Raw genomic sequence first — 25,248 nt, 5'->3', positions numbered from 1 at the left:
CAGCCCTACTTTTCCATTTACCACCATTTATTATTTATCTACCGGAGGAAGACAAAGGGATTTCCTATTATATTGTTTGCTAGTCCTTTCTCATTTTTGCACATTAAGATTTCTCTCTGAATCTTCAGTATTCCTCTTCATCCTGTGTTGCATTTTATGTGACTGGTATCATAAGCATGCTTTTTATTCAATTTCTATCTCCTTTGTCATCCAGGAAGCTCTGAATTTGTTATCCCACTCTCTCTCATTTTTGAGAGAATATACCTTGTCTATAGCTGAACCATCTCCTCTTTGATGGTGGCTCATTGTTCAGCTATTGTTTTTCCTCCAACCTTTTATTGTACCTATCCAGCCCAACTCCATTCTTGCTCTATTGACATCAGCTCTCTGTCAATTGATTATTCTTATTTTAGATTCACTGTCATTCTCCACCATCATTCCAGACTTATGAGATAATGAACAATATCTCCCAGCTACTCCCCACTGACTCTTGGTCCACTTGGCCTACCTCATTGTCAACAACCAAGTCCAGCAGTGCATTCTTTGTTTCTGGACTTGACACATACTGTTTTGGAAAATACTCCTGAACAATCTAGATTCAAATACCTTTTGCTGTCCCTTACCCTAAGACTAGGATAGTCCTTTGTTTGGGTTATTAAAGCACCCTCCCCCACAAAGAAATGATTATATTAGAAATTAAAAGCCAAGCTATGCAGAAGGTTGGAAAAACCTTTTTCTTTATTCACAATTGTACTAATTTCACAATGTAAAATAACTTCTATTCCCAACGTGTATAATGTTAATTAATTTTGTGGTGATATTCTTCTGCTTTGGAATCTCAAGATTCATTCTATGGTTCAACATTTTCCATGATTCTTTATACTAATATTTCGACCAGACTTCCTGCAAGTGAAGACAGGTGGTTAGTACTTAATTTCTTATTATGCTTAATTTCTTCTTATATTGTTTTTCTATTGATTTCCCTGTGGTCTTGTGATTGCCAGATTTTCACTGACAAATACTTTCTGTTGAAAGTCACAGAGTCAAAATCAAGATCAAGAGCAATGGGCTGATTTTTTTTTCATCCTTAGCCAGGGGCACTGACTCCGGTGGTAATGACTCACCTGCCATGCTGACAGATTAATTAATCCTTTATTAATTTCCTTAAATTAATTCTAATTCTCCATCCATGGCCTCTTGTCAATAGTTTACCTTGTGCACACACCTATGAATTTTGATCCACAAGGTATTCTGACTTCTGTGGCAACTCTTTCTTCACCTATTGACTGGCTTGACCACTGTTTTTCCTGGCAAATAACTCCCCCCCCCCCCCCCCCATAAATGATGTATTTAGCACTCCACTAATACCAAAACTATATAAGATCCTGAGGGAGGCTTTTCAGAGTGCATGTGGAGAGAATGATTCTTCTTGTGGGTGAATATAGAGGTGGAGCCTATTTAAAATAAGGAGTTGCCCATTTGAGACATGAGAATTTTTTTTCTCATAGCAGAACTCTCTTCCTCAAAAGGTGATTGAAACAGATTCAGTCTGTACTTCAAGATTTTCCATTATTCTTTCTTAGATTACCTGCAGTATGGAAATAGGTTATTTGGCCCAACAAGTCCACACCGACCCTCTGAAGAGCAACGCACCCAGCCAGACCCATTCCCCTACTCTATATTTACCCGACTAAGGCACCTAACACTATGGGCAATTTAGCATGGCCAATTCACCTAACCTTCACATCTTTGGACTATGAGAGGAAACCGGAGCACCTGGAGGAAACCCGCGCAAACATGGGGAGAATGTGCAAACTCCACATGGACATTTGCTTGAGGCTGGAATCGAACCCGGGTCCCTGATGCTGTGAGGCAGCACTGCTAACCCACTGAGTCCCCATGCTGCCTATGCTAATATTCCAACCAGACTTCGCTGCTAGTGAAAAGGGTCAGCATTGCTTTTTTTTCTTGTATTGTTTGCCACTGACACACACACATTCTAGTCGAAGTCAAGAACATTGGCTGATTTTATTTTCCTTTGAATATTTTTAAGGCCCCTTTCATGACAAAGGGGTGAAAGGTTATTCAGAGTAAGCAGAATATGGAGAAATTACACCAGCCATTATCTTACTGAATGGTGAAGCAGGCTCGAGGGGACACCGTGGTATAACTTTGCTCCTAATTTGCGTATTCATATATATGTTTGTATTTCTATCCAGTTATTGTCACATTGCCTTTTGAGGGATATTACTGAATGTAATTTGGAACTTGTGGAAATTGTAAAAGATATCACAGAAATACTAGTCTTTGTATTTTTAAAAAAATTATTATTGTGTGGTGTTGCTGCTTGCCACATTAGATAAAACACTCACTTAAGTAGCAATATTGACTGCATTTTCAAAAGTAACCCATTGATTGTGAAGCAATGTAGGACACCCTGATGGCATGAAAGGAGCAAATAAATTCTAAAGCCAGTAAGGTTACAATCTGTGTTGCCTGGGGACTAGATCAAGACTTTGGCAGTTGGCTAGAGGTCCAGTGCATGGCAGCAGCTGGGCACCTGAATCAGGACTTTGACAGTCGGAGATCAAGTCCAATGCAGGAAGAGTGAGCCCAATGCGACAATGAGGGAGGTCGTCCATCATTTGTAGCATCAGCAAGAGCAATAGCTCGAGGTATCCCAAAGAGTGGATGAAGCAGAGGAGATTGAGCTTGTGTAAGGCGTGTGAGCCCAGAATGGCCAAGCACATTAATTCTGTTGAACTTTTAACTTTATTTCTTTATACTAAGGACTGTAATGTTTAATTTTTAACTTTGTTTCTTTATTTTTCTACTTTGTACCTAAGATTTTGCACCCAAGGTGGTGCCGAGAATGGTGACATTTGTACATTTTCCACTGTACTCATATATTTCTGTGCTTGAATACATGTGACAATAAAATCTAATTCATTCTAAATAGCAATGTGATAAAGTTGAAAATGTGTTGCTGGTTAAAGCACAGCAGGTTAGGCAGCATCCAAGGAATAGGAAATTCGACGTTTCGGGCATAAGCCCTTCATCAGGAATGTGATAAAACCTAGATAGTCTGATGTGTTGGTTGAGAGACCAACATTATCCAATGCTTTGGGAGAATTTCTCTGATCTTGACCTTTTATGTCAACCTGAAGGGAGAGGACAGGCCTTAGTTTAACATTTCATCTGAAAGATGGTAGTCCCTCAAGACTTTAATCAAAATGAGTGAATGGTTTAATTATTTGCAGTCTGAATAATTTGCTGGAAAGTATGTATTGAGGTCTGCTCAAGACTGCTTCTGAATTGCATGTGGATCACTTGCATCCTTCATAATTGTGAAGGAATGTTTCTCGACCATCTTAATTTCCTTTGTGAAACTCAGATTTCTTTATTAATCAGAATACAGATGGTCCTGAGGTGGAAATAAATGTACTCACATTATTTCCTTGCACAAGTCACACCGATTCTTGTAAGTTTGACCGTCTGTGCCACAAACTGGGCGCAGTTCCCTCACACAGATTGTAGTGTAGTCACAGTCAGCCTGAAGTGATAAGATAAACAACATTTATAAATGTTTCTTATTAAATGTCTGTCTTCTAAAGTAGTCAATTGGAATACTGAATTCAGTTACTCACTGGCCAAGAAAAGTTATGAATACTAGCAGTTTTTGAGCGTTCTGAAAATAAAAAAAAACACAGATCATTATAAAAGGCACAGGAACACACATAGAGCATCACAATACAAGTGTGTCATGAGCAGGCATCTTTAAGAGGCTCATTTAGTAACTAGAATCAGTTACAGTTTGTCAGCCCAGCTTTTACTTTGAACTTGCCGAGTTCACATTGTGGAAGGGAACTGTGTGATTGCATGGTGGCTTAGTGGTTTGCTCTGCTGCCTCAGTGCCAGGGACCCAGATTTGATTCCAACCTTGGGTGATTGTCTACGTGGAGTTTGCACATTCACCCTATGTCTGCATGGGTTTCCTCCAGGTGCTCTGGTTTTCTTCCACAATCCAAAGATGTGCAGGTTAAGTGAATTGGCCATGCTAAATTGTCCATAGTGTTCAGGGATGTTTAGGTTAGGTGCATTAGTCAGTGGTAAATATAGGATAATAGGGTAGGGAAATGGATTGGAGTGGGTTGCTCTTTGGAGGGTTGGTGTGGACTTGTTGGGCCAAACAGCCTGTTTCCATACTGTATGGATTCTGTGAATTCGGAGCACTAAGTACAACATTAAAACAATTGGGATTGTAGTTTTCAATTTCTAGCTGTGATCTTCCTCCTCTGTTTTTATTTAACCTTAAGTAATTTTCCATATTGAAAGGACAAGCTGAGAGTTAGCTGCAGTCAAAACAAAATGTTGGCTTACAGCATACCTGGCCCAGTGGCAGAGTACACTTTCAGTTGTTGCAATTGAGAATGACACAAGCTGGAAGTACTGCAGAGCCTGTGTAGCCTGCAAATATGGTTACTTAAGACCCTGATACTCTTGTAGAGAGACACATGCCCCATTAAGGAAATCATTATCCATGACAGTGGGAATAAACCTTGCCCACACACGGGTTATTGGTTCACATGAAGAGGTCGGATGGGTGGGCTGCTTCCAAATTTTGAATATATTGTGACTGCTTCCAGTATATCTTGCTTTGACGGGCAGGGTCCTTTGCAATTTTGCTCCATGGTATTGAGGGGAGGATTGGAATGAAAATTAACTGGCTCACAATTGCCATTAGGTAACTCCCATGAGAAGGTGTGTGCAGATCTCATTTAGATTTGATCCTGGGGTATCTGAATGGCATGACTCAATATGCTACCTGGATATCAATGCATTAGAAAATCAAAGGAATTAAGTAATGGCAAGAAGAATTTTACTTGCCCACTGATAGGAGAAGCAAGAGGAAGACGATGAGAAACAACGCAGGGATCTTCATTGTGAAGGTGGAGGATGTGAGCTGGCAGTTTGGTTTTTGCACACTGTGAAGTCACAAACTCAATGCCCTCCTGTTTGTGACCTCAGCATCTGCATGCAGACATTCTCGCTTCCTTCACATGCACTTCCATTTGATATGTTTTGTGGATCCTTCTAAGCCTTGGAGATTTTCTTCGGGTCAACTATCCCAGCTCCAGTGAGATCGAAGAAGAAATTCAAGATATGTTATAGTCAGCATTTTGCAAACATCTCTAAATTCAGGAATTGTGCTTCAGAATTGGATAATGGAAGTATCATTGTTATTTAGTGATAAGGGACAGATAAACTAGATGACTGTAGACCTGCCAATCTAAAACTAGTTGTAGACAAATTCACTGAAATCTTAGAGTAACATTGACAAATAGGAGCTGATCAAAGATGCATTTGTGCAGGCCGAGGTGGGTCGTCTTTTCTTCCCTCTCATAAGCGTATCAGAGGAGATGAAGAAAATAGGAGTGAATAAACTGGAGGTTCAGATCAACTACCATCAAGTGGACAGGAGAAAGAGCTTCAAGAGCATGAAACAACTCATTTCTAATGGTGAACAGTGCTGATACACTGAGCTAAAGATGCTCAATAAAAATAAAACTTTGCACTTTTGTATGGCTGACAGTGTGTTGTCGCTTTTATTACACTTACAAAACAGCTTACATATTGTACAATCATACTAGATTTGTATTCCATGCTTACCATGGAGGGAATTCATTAATCTAACTCGTGGGATAGTAGGATTGACCTGCGAGGAGAGACTGAAGAGAAAGAACCTGTGTTCTCTGGAATTTCGAATACTTAGAAATGCTACAAGTATCTTCAACCGCGATGATGGGAGCACCCAGCAGGTCAGTACAAAAAGATACCGCTGAAACATTTGAAATGCCAAGTGGATGACTAATCTTGACCTTGTCCGGAGGGCCACAGGATCACATGCCAGTCTTCAGCCAATTTAATTCATTCCATTTAGAACTAAGATAAGGCTGAAAACCTTCATTTGGAAGCTGGTGAATCTTTGGAATTCTCTACCACTGGATGCTCCTGAAATTCAGTGATTAAGTAAGTTCGAGAAAAATCAGTAGATTTCTAGATATTAATGACAAAAAGGATATGGAGTTAGCAGAGGAGAATAACTTTGAGGGAGATTATAAGCCATGATTTAGAATGATGGAGCAGGCTTGAGGGGCTGAATTGCACACTTCTATTTCTATGTAACTATGCTTGGATTCATCTTCCTACGCCTGGCGTGAAAAACATCAGCAGCATCAAAGAATTAAAGTTCATTTTGCTGGAAAGTCTAGTGGAGAGTCAGGCTTATGATCTGAGCACTGGACAGATGAAGCACTTTACAACGCTGGAATTATTTTGAAGTCTGAATGCTAGCCTGCATAATCATAATCAATTTTCACAGTCAAGTTCCCAAAAAAGGAAACTAGATAAGTGACTTCCATCTACAAGAGATGATGGAAACTGAAGAGTCATAACCCTTTGAATAAAGAAACTTATCTTCACTTTAGTCCTTTTATAATTGACCTCTTTTCCTGAGACTCTGCCCTCATGTTTTAGAATTTACAATTAGGGGAAACAATAACTCAGTTTTCACTCCATTAGAATCTTATGCTTCAGAGATCGCTTCTCATTCTAAAAAATTCCAGATGAGTGTAAAGCACAATGAGGTTCATGTACACCATGATGATAACTGATCACATGACTCCAACATCAGTAAAGGAGAAGATAGTTCTCTAGTCTTGTAAAGTAAGAACTGTCTCTTTGCTCATTCTAGACTGAGAATCTGCAATGTACAGATGTAAATAGTGTTACAGTGCAAAAGGAATTGAATAAACATCCTTACAGAAAATGAGAGAGTAGCTTCAGGAACAATATGTGCAGACACCCACAGCCTGAGACAGTCCAGACTGGTAACTTATTGTGTGTGTAGCAGTATTGGTTTAACACGCAAGATAAAACATAATTTATTCAGCCGTTTATTGTAGGACAACTCCCATTTGCCTGGGACTAATTTGGTGAAGACTTTCTGATTCTATTTTCTGTCCAATACAACTCTTTCTTTCTTACAATTGTTGACCCCTGAATTTAAAGATTCCAATTCTTGTACTTGGATCCCTTTACAATAAAGGCCAGCTGTTTTCCATTTACTATTTACTCTCTTCATTGCTTGCTATACTACCTACTAGATGTAGGTTTCGTCACTGAGTTGGAAGGTTCTATTAGCATACTACATACTAAAGTCTTTCTGAACATCAGCATTCACAAGTTTCAATCTTTTAAAAAATATTCTGGGTTTCTGTTTTTATGACTAAGCTAAATAACCTCATACTCCTGTTATTGTGTTGCCCACTCACTTAATTTGTGTATATCTCCCAGGAGTCTTTTCCATTCATAGCTTGCTTATCCACTTAGCTTTGCATCTTGTAAATGCATATACGTTATTCTGTCTCTTTACCCAAGTAATGAATAAAGATTGTATATAGCTGAGCCCACACCACTGATTCTTGCCACATCCCACTAATTGCAGCCTGCCAACTTAAAAACACCCTATTTTTCTCTAATTGTTAGTCCTTGTCCACAAACCAGTTCTTATTCATGTTAATGTCCTTTACTTGACTGTTAACATGTATGGCACCTTATTGAATGCCTTTTGGAAATTGTAAGTATACTACATTGGCAGGATTTTCATGAATCCTCTTTAAGAAAGGATATCTGCCATAGCTGGTGTCATGATTACAGAGGGACCCTGAATTACTTACTAACATCTTCATTTTTAATTGCATTTTTAATTATAAAGGACTATCAAAAGCTGCTTGCAGATGTAAATTCAGTGGCTATCTGGAAAGTGACCACAGAATATTACACCTGAAGTGTCAAGGAACCTTCAAAAAGATGTAGTTAAAGGGAGGTATATAAATAACCTCATGTATGTAAACTGTAATCTCCAGAAAGTTCTCAGTGAATATGATGGAAGAAAAAAACGATCTGAGCAATAGACGTGCTTTTTGCCTTTACTTTTCAAGAATACACAAGAACTAGGGATTAAAAGCTAGTTCAGTCCTGTTCTGAGCTTCTTGTGCTAGTGAACTAAGATACTTGTGTATACTAGCCTGGTTCAAGTACTAGTGTACTATGAAGGTCACACTTGAAGAGCCATCCATTAGTCACCCCTGCATCATAGGTAAAGAACATTCTGCATGAAGTGCTTCAAGTCTGCCATCAAGTTAGTCAGAAGAGAGAGAATAAGAGTTTGTTATATCTCTAAATTGACTGCTCAATTATCACAGTTCCACACTTCCCAATAACCCACTGAGACAGATCAGTATGTCTCTTAACATTAATGTTATTTTGGACCCACCTCTCATTTCTAATCTATGTATGTATGTTTTATTATTCTCATATTTAGTCACTAATAAACATGTTTATTTTGTTCATTCAAGAAAACGTCATTAAATTGCCTCCTTTTAACAAATGTATTTGGTATGATAACTTATTCACAAGAATGAGCAGAAGAGAAAATGCACTGTAAACTAAGCTTGTTGCTACTAACTGGATGATGCGAATGAATAAACAAGGGTTCATCTCCCCTCAACCAGGAGCTTGACAATGCGGGGTAACCCATCTGGAAGCTCAATAACTTGAAGAACTGTGGCCAGGATCTAGTTGTCACAAATTGATGGTTCATTTGGGATCTGTTTGTGATTTCAGATGCTTCAGCAATGTGGCTGACGCTTAACTGTAAGCCATTCAGTTGTGTAAAGCTTAAAGCAAGGATCAAAACTGGATAGATCACCTGGCATCACCATAGGCACTGGAAATGAGCATGACAAACCAAGCCCAGTTGACCCTGTGAAATAGTGCTAACCAATATCTGAGGTTTGTGCCAAAATTAGTGGAGATGTACCTCAGACTAGACAAGCAATAGTCTGGTACAATCATTCTCTTGGAATCATACTTTAAAGACAATGTCTCAGACACCATCATCAGCATTCCTGAATATATGCTGTCACATTAGCAGAATAGACCTTTCAGAGTTGAAGGCACTGTGGCACAGGAGGTCATTGCCCTGGAAGCTTCAATGTTGATTTTGAACCCCACAAAGATTTATAGTTTCTGGTCAAACGCTGGCAAGGTAACCTCCTGCTGATTACCACGTACAACCCCCTTCCCACCCCCCAGCTAATGAATTGGTACTCCTCCATGTTGACCATTGCTTGGAGGAAGGACTGAGAATGGCAAAGGCACTTAATGTATTCTGGGTGGCCAATTTCAATGTCTGTCACAAAAGATGGTGCAGTAGGACCAAGATCAGCTAAGCTGGCAAAGTCTTAAAGCACATTTCTGTTAGACTGGCTTGGCAGCTGGTGGTGAGGGAACCAAGAGGTTAAAAACTTACTTGCCCTCATCCCACCAACCTACCTGTCCCAAGTGTATTTGTTCATGATAGTAATGGTAAGAGTGATCACCGTGCAGTCCTTGATAAGATTAAGTCCTGTCTTCACTGTGAAGATAACATTCGTGTTGTGTGGCACTACCAGTCTGTGGGAAGTTAGAGAAGTGATTGCTGGGCCTCTTGCTGAGATATTTGTATCATCGATAGTCACAGGTGAGGTGCCGGAAGACTGGAGGTTGGCAAACGTGGTGCCACTGTTTAAGAAAGGTGGTAAAGACAAGCCAGGGAACTACAGACCGGTGAGCCTGACCTCAGTGGTGGGCAAGTTGTTGGAGGGAATCCTGAGGGACAGGATGTACATGTATTTGGAAATGCAAGGACTTTCCAAAATCATGTCTCACAAACTTGATTGAGTTTTTTGAAGAAGTAACAAAGAAGATTAATGAGGGCAGAGCAGTAGATGTGATCTATATGGACTTCAGTAAGGTGTTTGACAAGGTTCCCCATGGGAGACTGATTAGCAAGGTTAGATCTCATGGAATAAAGGGAGAACTAGCCATTTGGATACAGAACTGGCTCAAAGGTAGAAGACAGAGGGTGGTGGTGGAGGGTTGTTTTTCAGACTGGAGGCCTGTGACCCAGTGGAGTGCCACAAGGATCGGTGCTGGGTCCTCTACTTTTTGTTATTTACATAAATGATTTGGATGTGAGCATAAGAGGTACAGTTAGTAAATTTGCAGATGACACCAAAATTGGGGGTGTAGTGGACAGCAAAGAGAGTTACCTCTGATTACAACAAGATCTGGACCAGATGGGCCAATGGGCTGAGAAGTGGCAGATGGAGTTTAATTCAGATAAATGCGAGATGCTGCAGTTTGGGAAAGCAAATCTTAGTAGGACTTGTACACTCAATAGTAAGGTCCTAGGCAGTGTTAAGAGACCTTGGAGTGTAGGTTCATAGCTCCTTGAAAGTGGAGTCGCAGGTAGATAGGATAGTGAAGAAGGCGTTTGGTATGCTTTCCTTTATTGGTCAGAGTATTGAGTACATGAGTTGGGAGGTCATGTTGCGGCTGTACAGGAGATTGGTTAGGCCACTGTTGGAACACTGCGTGCAATTCTGGTCTCCTTCCCATCAGAAAGATGTTGTGAAACTTGAAAGGGTTCAGAAAAGATTTACAAGGATGTTGCCAGGGTTGAAGGATTTGAGCTATAGGGAGAGGCTGAACAGGCTGGGGCTGTTTTCCCTGGAGCATCGGAGGCTGAGGGGTGACCTTATAAAGGTTTACAAAATTATGAGGGGCATGGATAAGATAAATAGACAAAGTCTTTTCCCTGGGATCGGGGAGTCCAGAACTAGAGGGCATAGGTTTAAGGTGAGAGGGGAAAGATATAAAAGAGAACTAAAGGGGCAACTTTTTCATGCAGAGGGTGGTACGTGTATGGAATGAGGTGCCAGAGAATTGGTGGATGCTGGTACAATTGCAACATTTAAGAGGCATTTAGATGGATATATGAATAGGAAGGGTTTGGAGGGATATGGGCTGGATACTGGTAGGTGGGACTAGATTGGGTTGGGATATCTGGTCGGTTGGACCGAAGGGTCTGTTTCCATGCTGTATATCTCTAACTCCGAGTGGCAAAGACTCCAAAAAGATCTAGCAACTCAAATCTAGTCCTCCAATCTATTAGGTGTTATGGCCATCAGCAACAGAATTATATTCAATCACAATTGCTTGGCATCCCTGCGATCATTACCAACCAGCTAGGAGATCAACATTGGTTCTACAAACAGGTTTTCACAACAGCAGCACCAGGCATACTTAAAACGTGGTATCAACCTGATGACTATTTGAATACCAAACAGTGACAAGGACACATTGTCATGAATGATGACAGACAATTAACTCACTGGAGGTGGAGGCGCCATAAATATCCTCATTCTCATCAAGTGCATACGGCAAGGCTGAAGAATTTGAATTCATCTTCAGCCAGAACTACACATGGATGATCCATCGCCGTCTCCTTCTAAGGTCCATCGCATCACAGATACAAGTCTTCAGAATTCGATCCAGAAGACCATAAGACATGGAAACAGAATTAAACTATTTGGCCCTTTGAGTCTGCTCTGCCATGGCGGATATATTTCTCAACCTCTCTCCTATCTTCTCCCTGTAACTCTTGATCTAGTTACTAATCAAGAACCTATGTATCCTTGTCTTAACTACACAACTCCACATAGTGTCAGGAAATATCTAGAGGCACTGGATACTGCAAAAGCTATCATTCTTGCAATAGTTTTTTTTCTCCAAAACAAGCTGCACTTATGGTCAAGCTATTACTGACATTGGCACATGCTGGAAAATGTGGAAAACTGACCAGGTATTTACAGAGAGAAAAAAACAGGGCAAATCAAATTCAGCCAATTACTGCACTGTCTGTCTATTCCGTAAAGCAACAGAAGGGGTAGTTGACCGTGCAATTGAATGATATTTGCAAATTAATAACCTGTTCACTGATGCTCAATTTGGGCCACTCTGTTGCTGACTTCATTATAGCCTTGGTTCACTCATGAAAAAAAAAGTTGAATTCCAGAAGTGAGGAGAGTGTGAATACCTTTGACCTTAATGCAGCATTTGAGCTAATACGTCATCATAAAGCCCTAGCAAAACTGGAGTCAATAGGAATCAGGCAAGAAATTCCTTGATGATTAGAATATATATAGCACAAAGGAAAATAGGATAAGGTCATCATCAGTTCCATGACATCACTAAGTTCTACAGTAGTGACCTAGGTCAACCTTTTCAACTGCTTCATCAATGATTGACTGTCCATTATAAAGTCAGAAATTAAGATGTTTTCTGATGATTGTGTTCAGCACCATTCAGAACTCTTCAGATACTGAAACAATCCATGTCCAAACAGAGCAAGACCTAGACAATATCCAGATTGGAGCTGATATGTGGCAAGTAACATCCACACTCCAGTTCCACACAATGACCATCTTCAACAAATTTAAACATTGCTCCGTATCAATGGTATCACAATAATTAAATCAATGTTGAAATCCTGGAGGTTACTGTTGACCAGAAACTGAATTGGACCAGTATACACTGTGGCTGTAACAGTTGGTCAGAGATTAGGAATTCTGCATCGAGTAGCTCACCTCCTGCCTCCCATCCTCTAAAGGCACAATACAGAACTTTGATGGAACACTCCCCACTTGCCCAGATGAATATACAGTCAAGAGACTTGATACTAATCAGGACAAAGCAGCCACTTGATTGGCACCCATCCACCTTCAACATTAACTCGCTTCAACCAGATGCATAGCAGTAGCAATGTGTAACGTCTACAAGACGCTCAAGAACTACTCACCAAGTTTCCCTCAAGAGCATTTTCCAAACCCACAACCTCTTTTCTCAGAATGAAAAGGGCTGCAGATACATGGGAACACCACCTTTACGTTCCCCTCCAAACCAAATAATATCTAAAATATATTGCTGTTCCCTCACGGTCAATGGATCCTAAAACTCCCTTCCTAACAGCAGTGAATGTTCTCGCACTCCAAGAACTCTACTTCAAAAATGCCACCTTCTGCAGGGCAATTAGGTATGTGAAGTAAATGTTGACCAGCTACACCCACATCCACAAAAGTATTTTTAAATACTGTCTTAGTCTGCCAGCCTGGATCATGTACCTAAATCCTGGAACGTGATTTGAACCAATATCTCACTCAGGAGAGTTGCTGATCACTGTTAGCTGATAGCTGACCAAGTTAAAAATCTCAACACCACATTATAATCTGACAGGTTTATTTGGAAGCAATAATTTTCAGAGCACTGCTCCTTCATCACGTAGTTGTGAAATAGGACCATAAGACATAATTTATAGCACAAGATTACAGTGCCATGCAGTAGAAATGATAATACTCATTGTCTGAGCTGAGATGTCATTTTTAAAAATAAATCCTTAAGTTATCTTGAAAATGTTACTTGAAAGTAGTTCTGGGGATTACATATTAATGAACCAAAACCCACAACCCATTCTAAAAGATGAAAGAATTAACAATAATCCAGTTTCATTCAATATATCATTTCAACTGCATGGAACTGTAATCTTTTGCTATAAATTATGTCTTATGGTCTTACCTGATGAAGGAGCAGCACTCCGAAAGCTAGTGCTTCCAATTAACCTGTTGGACTATAACCTGATGTTGTGATCGATTGATAAACTTTGTTTACCCCAGTCCAACACCATCTCCTCTACACTGTAGCTGACCAGTTTAGGCCAATCCATAAATGCTGAACTGCTCGTCAAAACATAATTTTATCTTTCTACTGTAGTATCCTACTTGGTGCTTGCTGTGTGGCAACAAAAATGAATTTGAACTAGCTACTTGTAGTCAGCCTTAAATGTCCACAATCTGAAGTTGTCAGCTTTATTGATATCAAGGTGCTAACTATAAACTCTCATTCTCCATTGACAAGGGTTGAACACAGTGCAACTGTGTCCCCTGCTGGATATAGGGAGCACGAGTTGGTCATGGACTGCAGGTACAGTCTAATTACATCTAATTGGCTTTCGGAAAAAACTTAAGGACTGAATGCCTCAACCCTCTTTGCAACATTCTTGATGTTCTAGCTCAATAGGTCCAGCTGAAAGACTGGACCTGCCATTTTCCTGGACTCCTGATGCTTCAACGTAACACTTATTGCTGTAGAATCAGGTTGTGCTGGTGTTGCTGCTCTTCACTTTGCAGGTGACAGAATTGCTACAAATCAATTGTTAGAGACACAAAACTACCTGCTTCCTTCATCAGGAAAGGAAATGAACCAAAAGGCAAGAAATGGTAAGGAACAAAATGAAAGAGAATAAAAACAGTAAAAAAGATTTATTGAATATATTAAAAACAAGGCCCACAACCCCATGGTACAAATAGTTTGTTTGGAAATGCATCCTGTTTTGAGTATCAAATCCTAATATGCACAAGTAGAGTTAGACATGATTCAAAAATGAAAAGATAATCAGAGGGAAGTTTGCAACGTAAAGGACAATTTATGGTTTGGATTTCAGTTTCCGGTTGTCTATGACAAAGACACAAAACCCAACAATACTTTAAAAACATATCCAGGTTGACATGCACTAGCTGACTCAACAGATCTAGGTGATAGTCATCAGACCCATTCACAGTACTCAAACTTTTTCTTGGTCACGTACAATCATTACAACCCCAGGTAATTTAATCTGCAATTTGGTGCTAGCAGTGTCAGACCCAGACATAAAACTAGTAAAAGGACATATTCGTTTCTATTTATATTAAAATCTAGAGATAGTGGGGAGCTATTGCAGACTTCAGGTGAAGAGTGAGAGGAATAACCGGACCAGTTGGAGATTAAACCCTATTTTAATGCCACATTTCTGCTCTTAATTCCATTCCAAATTTCAACCTGCACATGGACAATAGCACTACCAATGTAAGGTCGTCAGACGCTAAGTACCTCCAGACAGCAGGGTGTTATTACCCTGTGACAGGTTTACATAGGCAGTACTCATTACAAGTGTGTATGGGAATTAAAAATGGAAAATATTCAAAGAAAACTGTTTTATTAAATATATTACAGACATAATATACAGTATGTCCTCAAACTGGCTGAAATGTTATTCAAAAATTGAACTTTAGAAAAATCCCACAATTCCAGTATTTTTCTGTTCGATATTCTGCTCAGACTGGACAATTATTTCAAAAACATTTTTATATATAAATAAGTTGCTTCTTAAAAAAAAAAGTTGGAAACAGCCTTTTTACTATTTAGAAGGATGTGCTCTCATTTAGCTCGTAAACAGCAAAGAGATTTGGCTCCAAATGGCCAGCTATGGAGTTGTAGGGGCTGGCAGAGAGAGTCTGGGTTTTATTCACAGTACATATAGATAAGTGGATGTTTGGAAAAGAAATCTTTCAAGCAAAGCTTTCTCCAACAGTTTACATGCTGTGATAGCTTCTACATTGAACTCAGTTTCCATTTTCACATGGTATGATGAATCTGTTTGGAAGGGGAATTTTAGAGGGGTGGAGATGGGGGCTCAATGTTGATCTTTCAATGACAGCATCCTCCGCAGTGTGGACTGCCATGTGGGTGCTCCCCATATTTGGTTCTCCGACTTAGTATCTCGTAGGAGCAGTCATCTCCACAGCACCCAGAGACACTGGGAGATGACTCATCAATATCGAACCTGTGGATTGAAAGGTCAGGAAGGTCAAACACAGCAGTAACAGAAGTTTAATTTGTGATATCATGAGGTTGAAGACCCTTTTGCTACTTTGCCTCTTTATTGTAGGATTGCAATGACATGCTGATATTATGACTGGCCTATTAATCCAGAGACCCCAATAATGTCCTGGGGAACTGGGTTCCAATCCTACCTTGATGGTGGAATTTGAATTAAATGAAAAATGGATTGGAATTAAAAGTCTAATGATGACCATGAATCCATTGTCAATTGTTGAAAAAACCCATTTGGTTCACTAATTGGGAAGGAAATGTGACTCCAGACCCACAGCAATGTGGTTGACTTTAAAAACTAGGGATGGGCAATAAATGCTGGCCTAATCAGCGACACCCTCATCCCACGAATGAATAAAGACTAGCAAACAAACAAACGAACAATCAAGAACCCTGGATGGTTGCCCCAAAGTCAAACTGCACCGATGTTAGGTAGGCAAGATTATAGTCTAAGGCAAGTTTTGCTTAATGTTGAATTTAATGTGATTTTCAGATATCAGAAATCTCAGATTTTCAAAGATGCTGACAAGGACATATTTAGATCCTCCTCTACCTGTTTTAAAAAATGAGGATACAGTTTCAAACATACAGCTTGGGACTGAAGTCAACGTCAGCCAGACCAGGTAAGGAAAAGATTTGTTTTTCCAGAGCATCTTTTAAACTTAAGGATATTTCACAGCCAACTATGCTGTTTTGAAGCATTGTTACTATTGCATTGTAGGAACTGCAACAATCAATTTGCACATGGTAAGCTCCCAAAAATCAGCAGATATTGCTGGAAAAACTCACCAGGTCTGGCAGTATCTATGGAAAGAAAGCAGAATTAACATTTTGGGTCTAGTGACCCTTCTTCAGACCTGTCTGTTTTTGTTTCTGATTTCCAGCAACCGCAGTTCTTTGTTTCTTACCCTCCAAAAATCAGCCATTAGGTAACAACCAGACAATGTGTTTTTAGTTCTTGGTTGATAAGTAAATAATACCTATAGGATGCTGAGAATGCGGAAGTATGATAGATAGCATTTGCATGCATGCGAGTGCATGTACTCTCATTGTTGTGTCCTCAGACATCCCTATAATAATGCAGACTCCAGATCACAACTTACTGCATCGCCTCTTTGAAGAACTGATAAGCTCCATGGTTGTGCTTAAATACTGTTAACATCACTTTCTTCATCTGTGTACTGCAGAAAAAGCACAGAGCAAGAGTCAATCTCATCAAACTGAACCTACCCTCATTTTCTGAGCACTTTATAAGTGTCTGCTAACTGGGTGACACACAGTCTCCCCATATGCTCCTGCCAGGCTCTTTTCCAATCTTGCCTGCCAAATCCCTCTGCTCACAGGGGGAAACCTGTTGGAAGAGGAGATGGAGAGATTGTGACCAGAAACTGCAGGCTCTTGAATATATGAAGAAATAACGCCAGCTCAGATCAACTTGTCCCACATCTAAACACAGCCTCTACCTTGGACTGGGGTAGAGGATGTGAGGAGAGGACAGGGAAAATGCTTTTTCTGCCTCAAGAACATTGTCAGCCATTGTCAGACACACTAAGAATAGCTCTCTGAATGCAGCACAAGACGACAGCCAGCATTAGGGAGAGAATGGGGAGGCAAATTTACTATCTTTAGAATATCCACAACCTCTTTACCTGTTTGCTAAAAGCTGTAGAATCTGCATTAAGAATTTGCCCAACCCTTTTCTCCTCACCCGACTCTCCAGCTGAACCTCATAACTGCAACACAAGACAAACTTTTCAGGTTATTATTCAGAGTTGACACTGACTTTATAACACATGTTCAACCCATTTCGAGGCTCCCTGTCTCAATGAGAAGTGTTTGATGGGACATTATAGAGAGAACTTTACTCTATTTGGCGGTGGGGCCAGAATCAGGAGTCGGCCATCATGCATCCCTCTCTTTATCAAACAATGTTTCGAAACTCGCCATCAAGGTCTGCACACGATGAATGTGGCACATGAATGGGTTAGGGAGAATGGCTCCCAAGGTTGGTTGAGGGTACAGAGGACAGAACACTCACTGTGATGGAAAGCTGAGTCACCTTAAATCACAGTCAGTCAGGTCATTTCCGTGCCACAGACTCCGTGGGCACCAGTACTTTGCTTCCTGTCATCAGCAGTTTTACATCAGGAGCTCGCCATTGGCCTCGCCACCCATGTGCGGCCTCCCTTCCCGCCAAGACTCGTGCACGATTGGAGCTGCCACCCTCTGCGGGGACTCATTAAGTATAACGCAAGAATACCAGTACAGTACTTCCTCCCCACACTCCACATCAAATCGGAAATGTGAGAAAGCTGCTGGCACCGCACTGTCTCCTTCCCGTGCAACCAGGTACCACGCTCGTTCATCTGTCATCTCTTCCTTCTTCTCCCGATCCTTCCAGCCCCACTCACTTTGCTCATACCTGACAGAAGAGAGCAAAAGGCTGAAGCTTTTAGTATAAGTACATCGGGTAACAAACCCTATCCCCAGCTCAGCCACACCTGCTTTCCTACACCCAGGAGTTACTGCTATTAACTCCCTGTAACATCATTGCCTTTAACTTTCCTCACAAGAAACAAGTAGCAGGAGCAGATTAGGAGAGAGAGAATAGAACTCCATTGCTAAAGGTAGCACAATCATCACTCAAGGTTCTGGTTTTGAGTCTCCTTCCAGTCACTTATACAGAGAACCCAAGTCAACATTTCTGGTGCCATTACTGAGACAGAACTGCATTATCAGAGGTACCATCTTTCAGGTGACACATTCAGATCCTGTTTCTGCTCATAGGTGGGTGTATCGGATCCGATTGCCATTACTGGAAAAGTGGAGGGAGGAGTTCTTCTAAGTGTCCTAGGGCCAATATGAATTATTTAATGTCAGTACAGTGGATTCGAGATTCTGGGCTAAGAACAGTGTAAGAAAGGGTGTGCCTTAACTCTCCAATAAACATTAGTTTCGAATACAGACACACAACACCTCTCTGTAATTTTGCATCACTGAACTCAACCATCAGGTACCCACCTAACCCTGACAGTCAGTGCTTAATTACGGTGGGGTGGCATGAAGGTATTACCTACAGTTCCTCTGATATCTCCACTTTCTATTCCCTCATCCAGTGGTGCATGCAATCCGGTGGCTCACTCACATGGTCTGCATGTTCGTCTTGGTCAGTTCCACTGCCCAGTCCAGAGTGCTGGGGTCCAAGTCTGTTACTCTTTTACACTCTATCACTATGTTCATTCTAGGTAGAAGAAAGAGATTGGGATATATAATACAATCTAGTAGCCAAAACTGAGAAACATCTGCAGGATGATATTAATTGGGACCTGAATATTCAAAAGATATGTGACAATTAAGGAAGCACAGGAAACAAGGAGAGATAATTGAAGATTAAATTAGTACAACCGAGAGAGGGATGATCTAAATTCAGGAAACCCGTATATAGAAGCAGTAGAGATGAGGATGAAAAGGGCAAGAGGTCACTTGTGGAAGCTGTGTATAGACCCCTTAACAGTAATCACATGGTAGGGCAGGGTATCCAGGAAGAAATAATGAGTGCTTGTCAATAAGGTGTAGCAATTATCATGGGAGATAGCAAGTTTTGAGAAGATTTGTCACTCAGGTTGAGGTTCTGAATGTAGGTTTGCTCGCCAAGCTGGAAGGTTCATTTTCAGATGTTTTGTCACCTTGGTAACATCTTCAGTGAGCCTCCGGACGAAGCATTGCTTATGTTTCCTGCTTTCTATTTATATGTTTGGATTTCCTTGGGTTGGTGATGTCTGATCTCAGGGTTCTTAGCAGAGACAGTAATGCAGAGACTGGAACAAACAGCTCAGCCAACCATCCAACCCAAACTTTGGGTCCGCTACATGGATGACATCTTTGTCATCACTAAACAAAACAAAGTAGAGGAAACTTTCAAGACCATCAATAATACCCTTACTGGCATAAAATTCACTAAAGAGGAGGAAAATAACAAACTACCATTCTTAGACATCACAGTAGATCTAACAGCTAATGGGGAACTTCAAACCAGCATCTACTGGAAAACAACACATATGGACCAAATATTGAACTACAGAAGCAATCATCCCAACATCCACAAACGAAGCTGCAATAGAACATTATTTCAATGAGCCACCACACATTGCAGCACAGAAGAAAATCACCTATACAGTGTATTCAAAACGAACAGGCACCCAATGAACACAGTCTGCAGATTTCTCAGCGACAAACCCAAAGAAGCTCCGAAATGACTGCCAGACTACTCCGACCCCTTGGCATCATGGTAGCCCACAAACCCACCAACACACTAGAGCAAGCAGCTAATGAACTTGAAAGACCCTATACAGGCAACAAGCAAAATTAATGTCATTTACAAAATACTGTGCAAGAACTGTAACAAAACACTACATTGGACAAACAGGTAGAAAACTAGCCACCAGGATACATGAACATGAACACAAAACGACATGACCCTCTCTCACTAGTATCCTTACATACAGATAAGGAAGGACACCACTTCGACTGGGACAACACATCTATCCTAGGACAAGCAAACAGAGACTCGCACGAGAATTCCTAGAAGCATGGCATTCCAACCGGAACTCTATCAACAAACACATTGACTTGGACTTCATTTACCACCCCTGAGAAAAGAACAGGAAATGACATCACCATAGGAAGTGACAATGCCTCAGGAGATGACATCACCAACCCAAGGAAATCCAAACATACAAATAGAAAGCAGGAAACATCAGCAGTGCTTTGTCCAGAGGCTCACTGATGTTACCTAGTGTGGTGATGAAATGTCTGAAAATAAACCTTCCAGCTCAGTGAGCAAACCTACATCCAGAATCATGGGAGAATTTAACCTATACTTAAATAATCTAATTTTTCCAGTATTAATTAGTTTTTTAATGATAAATTCATTAAATGTTTTTGGAATAATATCTTACACCAGCATGTTATGGCACCAACCTGACAGCAGGCAATACTTGACCTGATTTTGAAGAAGGGACATGACAACTACTGACCTGTGAAAGTGCACCTGGATAGCAGGAGTCAGTGTGGGGAGATTGGGGATGGAATGCTGTTTGGAGAGTTGGTGGGCCAAATGGCCTCTTCCTGCATTGTAGGGTTTCTATGGGTTGAAAAATGTAGTGCTGGAAAAACACAGCAGGCCAGGCAGCATCCGAGGAGCAGGAGAATCAACGTTTCAGGCATAAGCCCTTCTTCAGGAATGTAGGGTTTCTATGAAAAGTTGCTAATATAATTCCTTTATTCCAAAAGGGAGAGCAGGAACAGAAAATCAGGAAACTACAGGCCAGTTAACTTAATATCCATAAAAGGAAAATGTTAGAAACTATGTTAAAATTGGACATTTGGATGAGTTCAAGGACAGAGGACAGAGCCAAAATGGTTTGTCAAAGGGAGATTATGTTCAAATAATTTACTGGAGTTCTTTGAAGTAACTAGTGCTGTAGATAAAGATGATCCAGTGGATGTATTGTACTTAGATTTCCAGATGACACTTGCTATGATGCCACTTCAAAGATCGTTGTGGAGAATAAAAGCTCATGGTTTTGGGACTAACACATTGGTATGGATAGAAGATTGGTTTGTTAACAGGAAACAATACATGAGGTGTTTGCAGGCTGGCAAGATGTCACGTGCATTGTACCACTGGGGTCAGTGCTGGGGCCTTAATTTTTTTTTTACAGTTTATATAAACAATTTAGATGAAGGGACCAAATGAGGTCTACCCAACTGAAGCAATAACTTATTTGTTCTTTCTTCAGATGCTAACTGACCTTCCTGGCCATCATCCACCAGAGGGATTGGTGTTGAGATAGCCATGAAGGGAGCTAAATTTGCTGATGACACAAAATAGGCAAGTGATCTGTGAAGAGGACACTAGGAGCCGACAAAGGGATAGAGATAGATTAACTGAGTTGGCAATGCTCTGACAAAGGAGTGTAATGTGGGAAAGTGTGAAATTGTCCATTTTGGCACAAGGAAATAAAAAAAAAGAAACATTATCTAAATGGTGAGAGGTTGCAGAGCTCTGGGTGTCCTATTATGTGAATCATTGAAGATTAGTATGCAGGTACAGCCATTAATCAGGAAAGCTAATGAAATGTTATGGTTTATTGTGAGGGGGATCGATTGCAAAAGTAGGAAGGTTATTGCTTCGGTTAGGAGGGCATTGGTGAGATCACATCTGGAGTACCGGTCACCATATTTATTGATGTTAATGTATTGGAAACAATTCAAAGAAGGTTTAATAGACTAATACCCGCAATGAGCAGACTGCGTTATGAAATCTATATCTTCTGGAATTTAGAAGAGTCAGAGGTGACGTAATTGAAATATGCAAGATCCTAAGGGGATTTATTGGGTGGGTGCAGTAAGGATGTTTCCTCTCATGGGAGAATCTAGAACAAGGTATCATAATTTACAAATAAGGGGTCGCTTATTTAAGCGAGAGCATAGAATTTTACAGTACAGATGAGGAAACATTTTCTCTGTTGGAGGATCGTTAGAAATCCTTTCCTGAAAAGGCATTGGATACAGAATCTTTCAGGGAGAAGTAGATTCTTGATTACCAAGGAGATGAAATATATAAGGAATGAAGGGTTAGATTAAAATCAGATCAACCAGTATCTTAAGGAATGGCAGAATAAGCTCAAAAAGGCTGAATGGCCAATTCTTATAAAGAACATGACAGGACGGTACAGGCCCTACGGCCCTCGATGTTATGTTGACCTGTGAAATCAATCTGAAGCCCATCTAACCTACACTATTTCATTATCATCCATGTGTTTATCCAATGAACATTTAAATACCCTTAAAATTGGCAGGTCTACTACTGTTGCAGACAGGGCATTCCATGCTCTTACACTGAGTAAATAACCTACCTCTGACATCTGTCCTTTATCAATCACCCCTCAATTTAAAGCTATGTCCCCTCATGTTAGCCATCACCATTCAAAGAAAAAGGCTCTCACTGTCCACCCTATCTAATCCTCTAATCATGGAGACATATGCTGAAAGGAGGCTTTTTGAGGAAGAAACTAGAACTACATGACAGTTTGATAAGAGGTCTCTGTTTCAAGACAGTTCAGATTTTTTTTTCCTCAGAGGGTCAATAGGAATTATCTTCCCCAGGAGATAATGGAGATGGTAATTTAATTTATTCAAGGCTGAATGGAGTAGATTATTAATAAATAAGAGAGTCAAGGTTTTGGATGTAGGTTTGCTTGCAGAGCTGCAAGGTTCATTTCCAGATGTTTTGTTACCCTACTAGGTAACATCTTCAGTGGGCCTCAGGTGAAGCAATGCTGAAAATTCCTGCTTTCTATTTATATGTTTGGGTTTCTTTGGGTTGGTGCTGTCATTTCCTGTGGTGATGTTATTTCCTGTGATGAAGTCACTTCCTGTTCCTTTTCTCAGGGTGTGGTAGGGGGTCTAACTCGATGTGTTTGTTGAGAGTTCTGGTTGGAATGTTATGCTTCTAGGAATTCTTGTGCGTGTCGTTGTTCCAGTCAAAGTGGTGTCCTTCCTCATCCATATGTGAGGATATGGAGAGAGAGGGTCATATCTTTTTGTGGGTAGTTGGTGTTCATGTATCCTGCTGGCTAGTTTTTTACCTGTTTGTCCAATGTAGTGTTTGGAGGCCCATTGAAGAGGTTATCTAGTAGGGTAACGAAACATCTGGAAATTAACCTTGTAGCTCAGCGAGCAAACCTACATCCAAAACCTCAACCTGAACTACAAATTTTCTTAAAACTCATTAAGGGAGCCAAGGGTTGATGAGGTTTGGGGAAACCAAAGAGGTGGAGTGACCATGATCAGATTAATCAATATTTTACTGAAAGGAAGAATAGCTTGAAGGGCTGCATGAAATGTTCCTGCTGCTAAGTCCAATGTTAGTCCTTGGGTAGGAGAGATAATGTGTGTTAACAAACTGAGGGGAGGGAAGTTACAAGAAATGATACTTACCCATTTCTGTCATATTTTTTGAAGGAAGGAAAAGATGCTAATGGATCATTGAGCTTAAAATACAAAAGAGAAAAAGTTGCATTTAAATTTCTTTAAACAACACAAATCATGCGTTATCCCTTCCAAACCCATGTTGGCAAGTAAGACTAATATAGTTTGAATGCTAAATATGTAAAGTAAAAACAGAAAATACTTGAAATAATTAGGTGTGGCATCTAGAAAGAGAAACACAATGTTTCAGGTCTGCAATCAACATTCTGATGAAAGATCATGACCTAAATCTCAGCCCCACCATATCCCAACCCAACACCCACAAGCATGTCCAGTAGCAGCATTGATTGGATGGCGATCAGGTAGCCTCTTGGCTTTCCCCTCCCCGTCCTAGAACCAAGATGTGTCTTCAAAACAGAAATAAATTTAAAGCAGCTTGCAATCTGGCCTCTCTTGTCACCTGTACTCATAGGAGCTGGAGAAATCTTATTACATCAGTAATTCCTTTTTGGCAGCATTTGGCAATGTGGGACTATTCCCCCAATCCCAACACCAGCCCCTCCCCAAACCCAGCCTCCTCTTCTGTAATGGAGCCAGATCCTGAGTCCTAAACCCCAAGCCCAACAACCTCTAACTGAACTAAATGGCTCTCTGCCCTAAACCCATTATTCATCCCTGGTACTCAACCCCACAGCTGTCCCATTGAACCTCAACATCTAAGCTTGTAAATCCACTCCCTAAGTCCCTCACCATCCCTCAAACCCTAACTGTTTATCCCAAACAACAGCTGCTATCCATCTGCTCACCCCTCAGCCCATCTCTTTGAATATCAAGTGTCTTCCCTTACACAGCAACCCCTCAGACGTTTTTCTTGAAACTCCGCCTCCCCCAGAACCACCCCCCCTCCCCCCAGCACACACAATCCTATCTTGCTCAAACCTCCCCAGCTCTCACTCCATTCCTTCCTCCACCAGAGGGTCTGCAGGCAGTCCCTCCTTCAGCCTGCACATGCCCTCACTTGTTCCCTATCACATCCCTAAACTATTTTACCTTGTTTGCCGTTTCAACTTTTGCACAGACAGCATCCATTGCTGCTCTCTCCTCCAGTCTTCTTTGCTTCTTCTCCTTGGCTTTAGATGACTTTCTCTAGAAAAATCAATATCCAGAACTCAAATCATTTCTCAGGAAAGCAGATATCTATCTATCAACCAATCAACCAACCAGTCAGTCAGTCAGAACCAACAACCCGCATTAGCAGTAAGTGCCTGAGACATCTATGTAGATCGACATCATATTTCTTACCTCTGCAAATAACGCTTCAACAAACTCCTAGCACAGTCTCCCCTTTCTCACTACACCCTCTTCCTTTTCTGACAGAGGATGCAAAACTCCCCCCCCTCAATATTCCCCCTTCGCTGCCATCCCCTCCCACCAAACTTCCCCCCCCAAATCTTTCCCCCCTCCGCGGCCACCCCAATATTCTCCTCTCCGTGACCCTCCCTTTCTTTCTTTCATTCTCCTCCACGTCTTCGCTCACACCCTTTCTTTCTCATCCCTCTTTCCCTCACCCCCATGTTTTTCCGGACGGCGCTGTTCACA

The 25,248-nt window shown here is 40.8% G+C and overlaps 1 protein-coding gene across 3 annotated transcripts; it reads right to left on the bottom strand.

Annotated features, from left to right (window-relative positions):
* Window positions 1–14,249: 14,249 nt before the first annotated feature.
* Window positions 14,250–25,246, bottom strand: naa40 (N-alpha-acetyltransferase 40, NatD catalytic subunit). 3 transcript variants are annotated; one of them, XM_060855727.1, is made up of 8 exons: window positions 25,218–25,246; window positions 24,700–24,795; window positions 23,659–23,711; window positions 18,800–18,895; window positions 17,915–18,076; window positions 17,304–17,387; window positions 16,758–16,835; window positions 14,250–15,604 (listed from the first exon to the last, which is right to left on the bottom strand). In XM_060855727.1, the coding sequence occupies exons 1-8, from the start codon at window positions 25,221–25,223 to the stop codon at window positions 15,469–15,471; spliced, it is 711 nt and encodes a 236-aa protein (XP_060711710.1). In that variant the 5' UTR covers window positions 25,224–25,246; the 3' UTR covers window positions 14,250–15,468. The 3 variants fall into 3 exon arrangements, with proteins under 3 accessions (XP_060711710.1, XP_060711711.1, XP_060711713.1); XM_060855728.1 differs by lacking the exon at window positions 25,218–25,246 and adding an exon at window positions 24,952–25,022; XM_060855730.1 differs by lacking the exon at window positions 16,758–16,835 and adding an exon at window positions 16,885–17,005 and having other exon boundaries at window positions 15,516–15,604.
* Between the last annotated feature and the right edge of the window lie 2 nt (window positions 25,247–25,248).

The sequence above is a fragment of the Hemiscyllium ocellatum genome, chromosome 46 (genome assembly GCF_020745735.1).
Source record: "Hemiscyllium ocellatum isolate sHemOce1 chromosome 46, sHemOce1.pat.X.cur, whole genome shotgun sequence".
NCBI lineage: Eukaryota > Metazoa > Chordata > Chondrichthyes > Orectolobiformes > Hemiscylliidae > Hemiscyllium > Hemiscyllium ocellatum.
Note: the sequence above shows the minus strand (reverse complement) of the source record. Positions and strands in the feature narration are given on the sequence as shown.

Excerpts from the sequence above, each read along its gene's own strand:
- naa40 (XM_060855727.1), bottom strand. Across the intron at positions 18,077-18,799 it reads AAGACGAACATGCAGACCAT|GTATGAGCAAAGTGAGTGGG; the intron begins GTGAGTGAGCCA and ends CTCTTCTGTCAG. Across the intron at positions 17,388-17,914 it reads GGGGAGGAAGTACTGTACTG|TTATGAGGTTCAGCTGGAGA; the intron begins GTATTCTTGCGT and ends CTTGTGTTGCAG.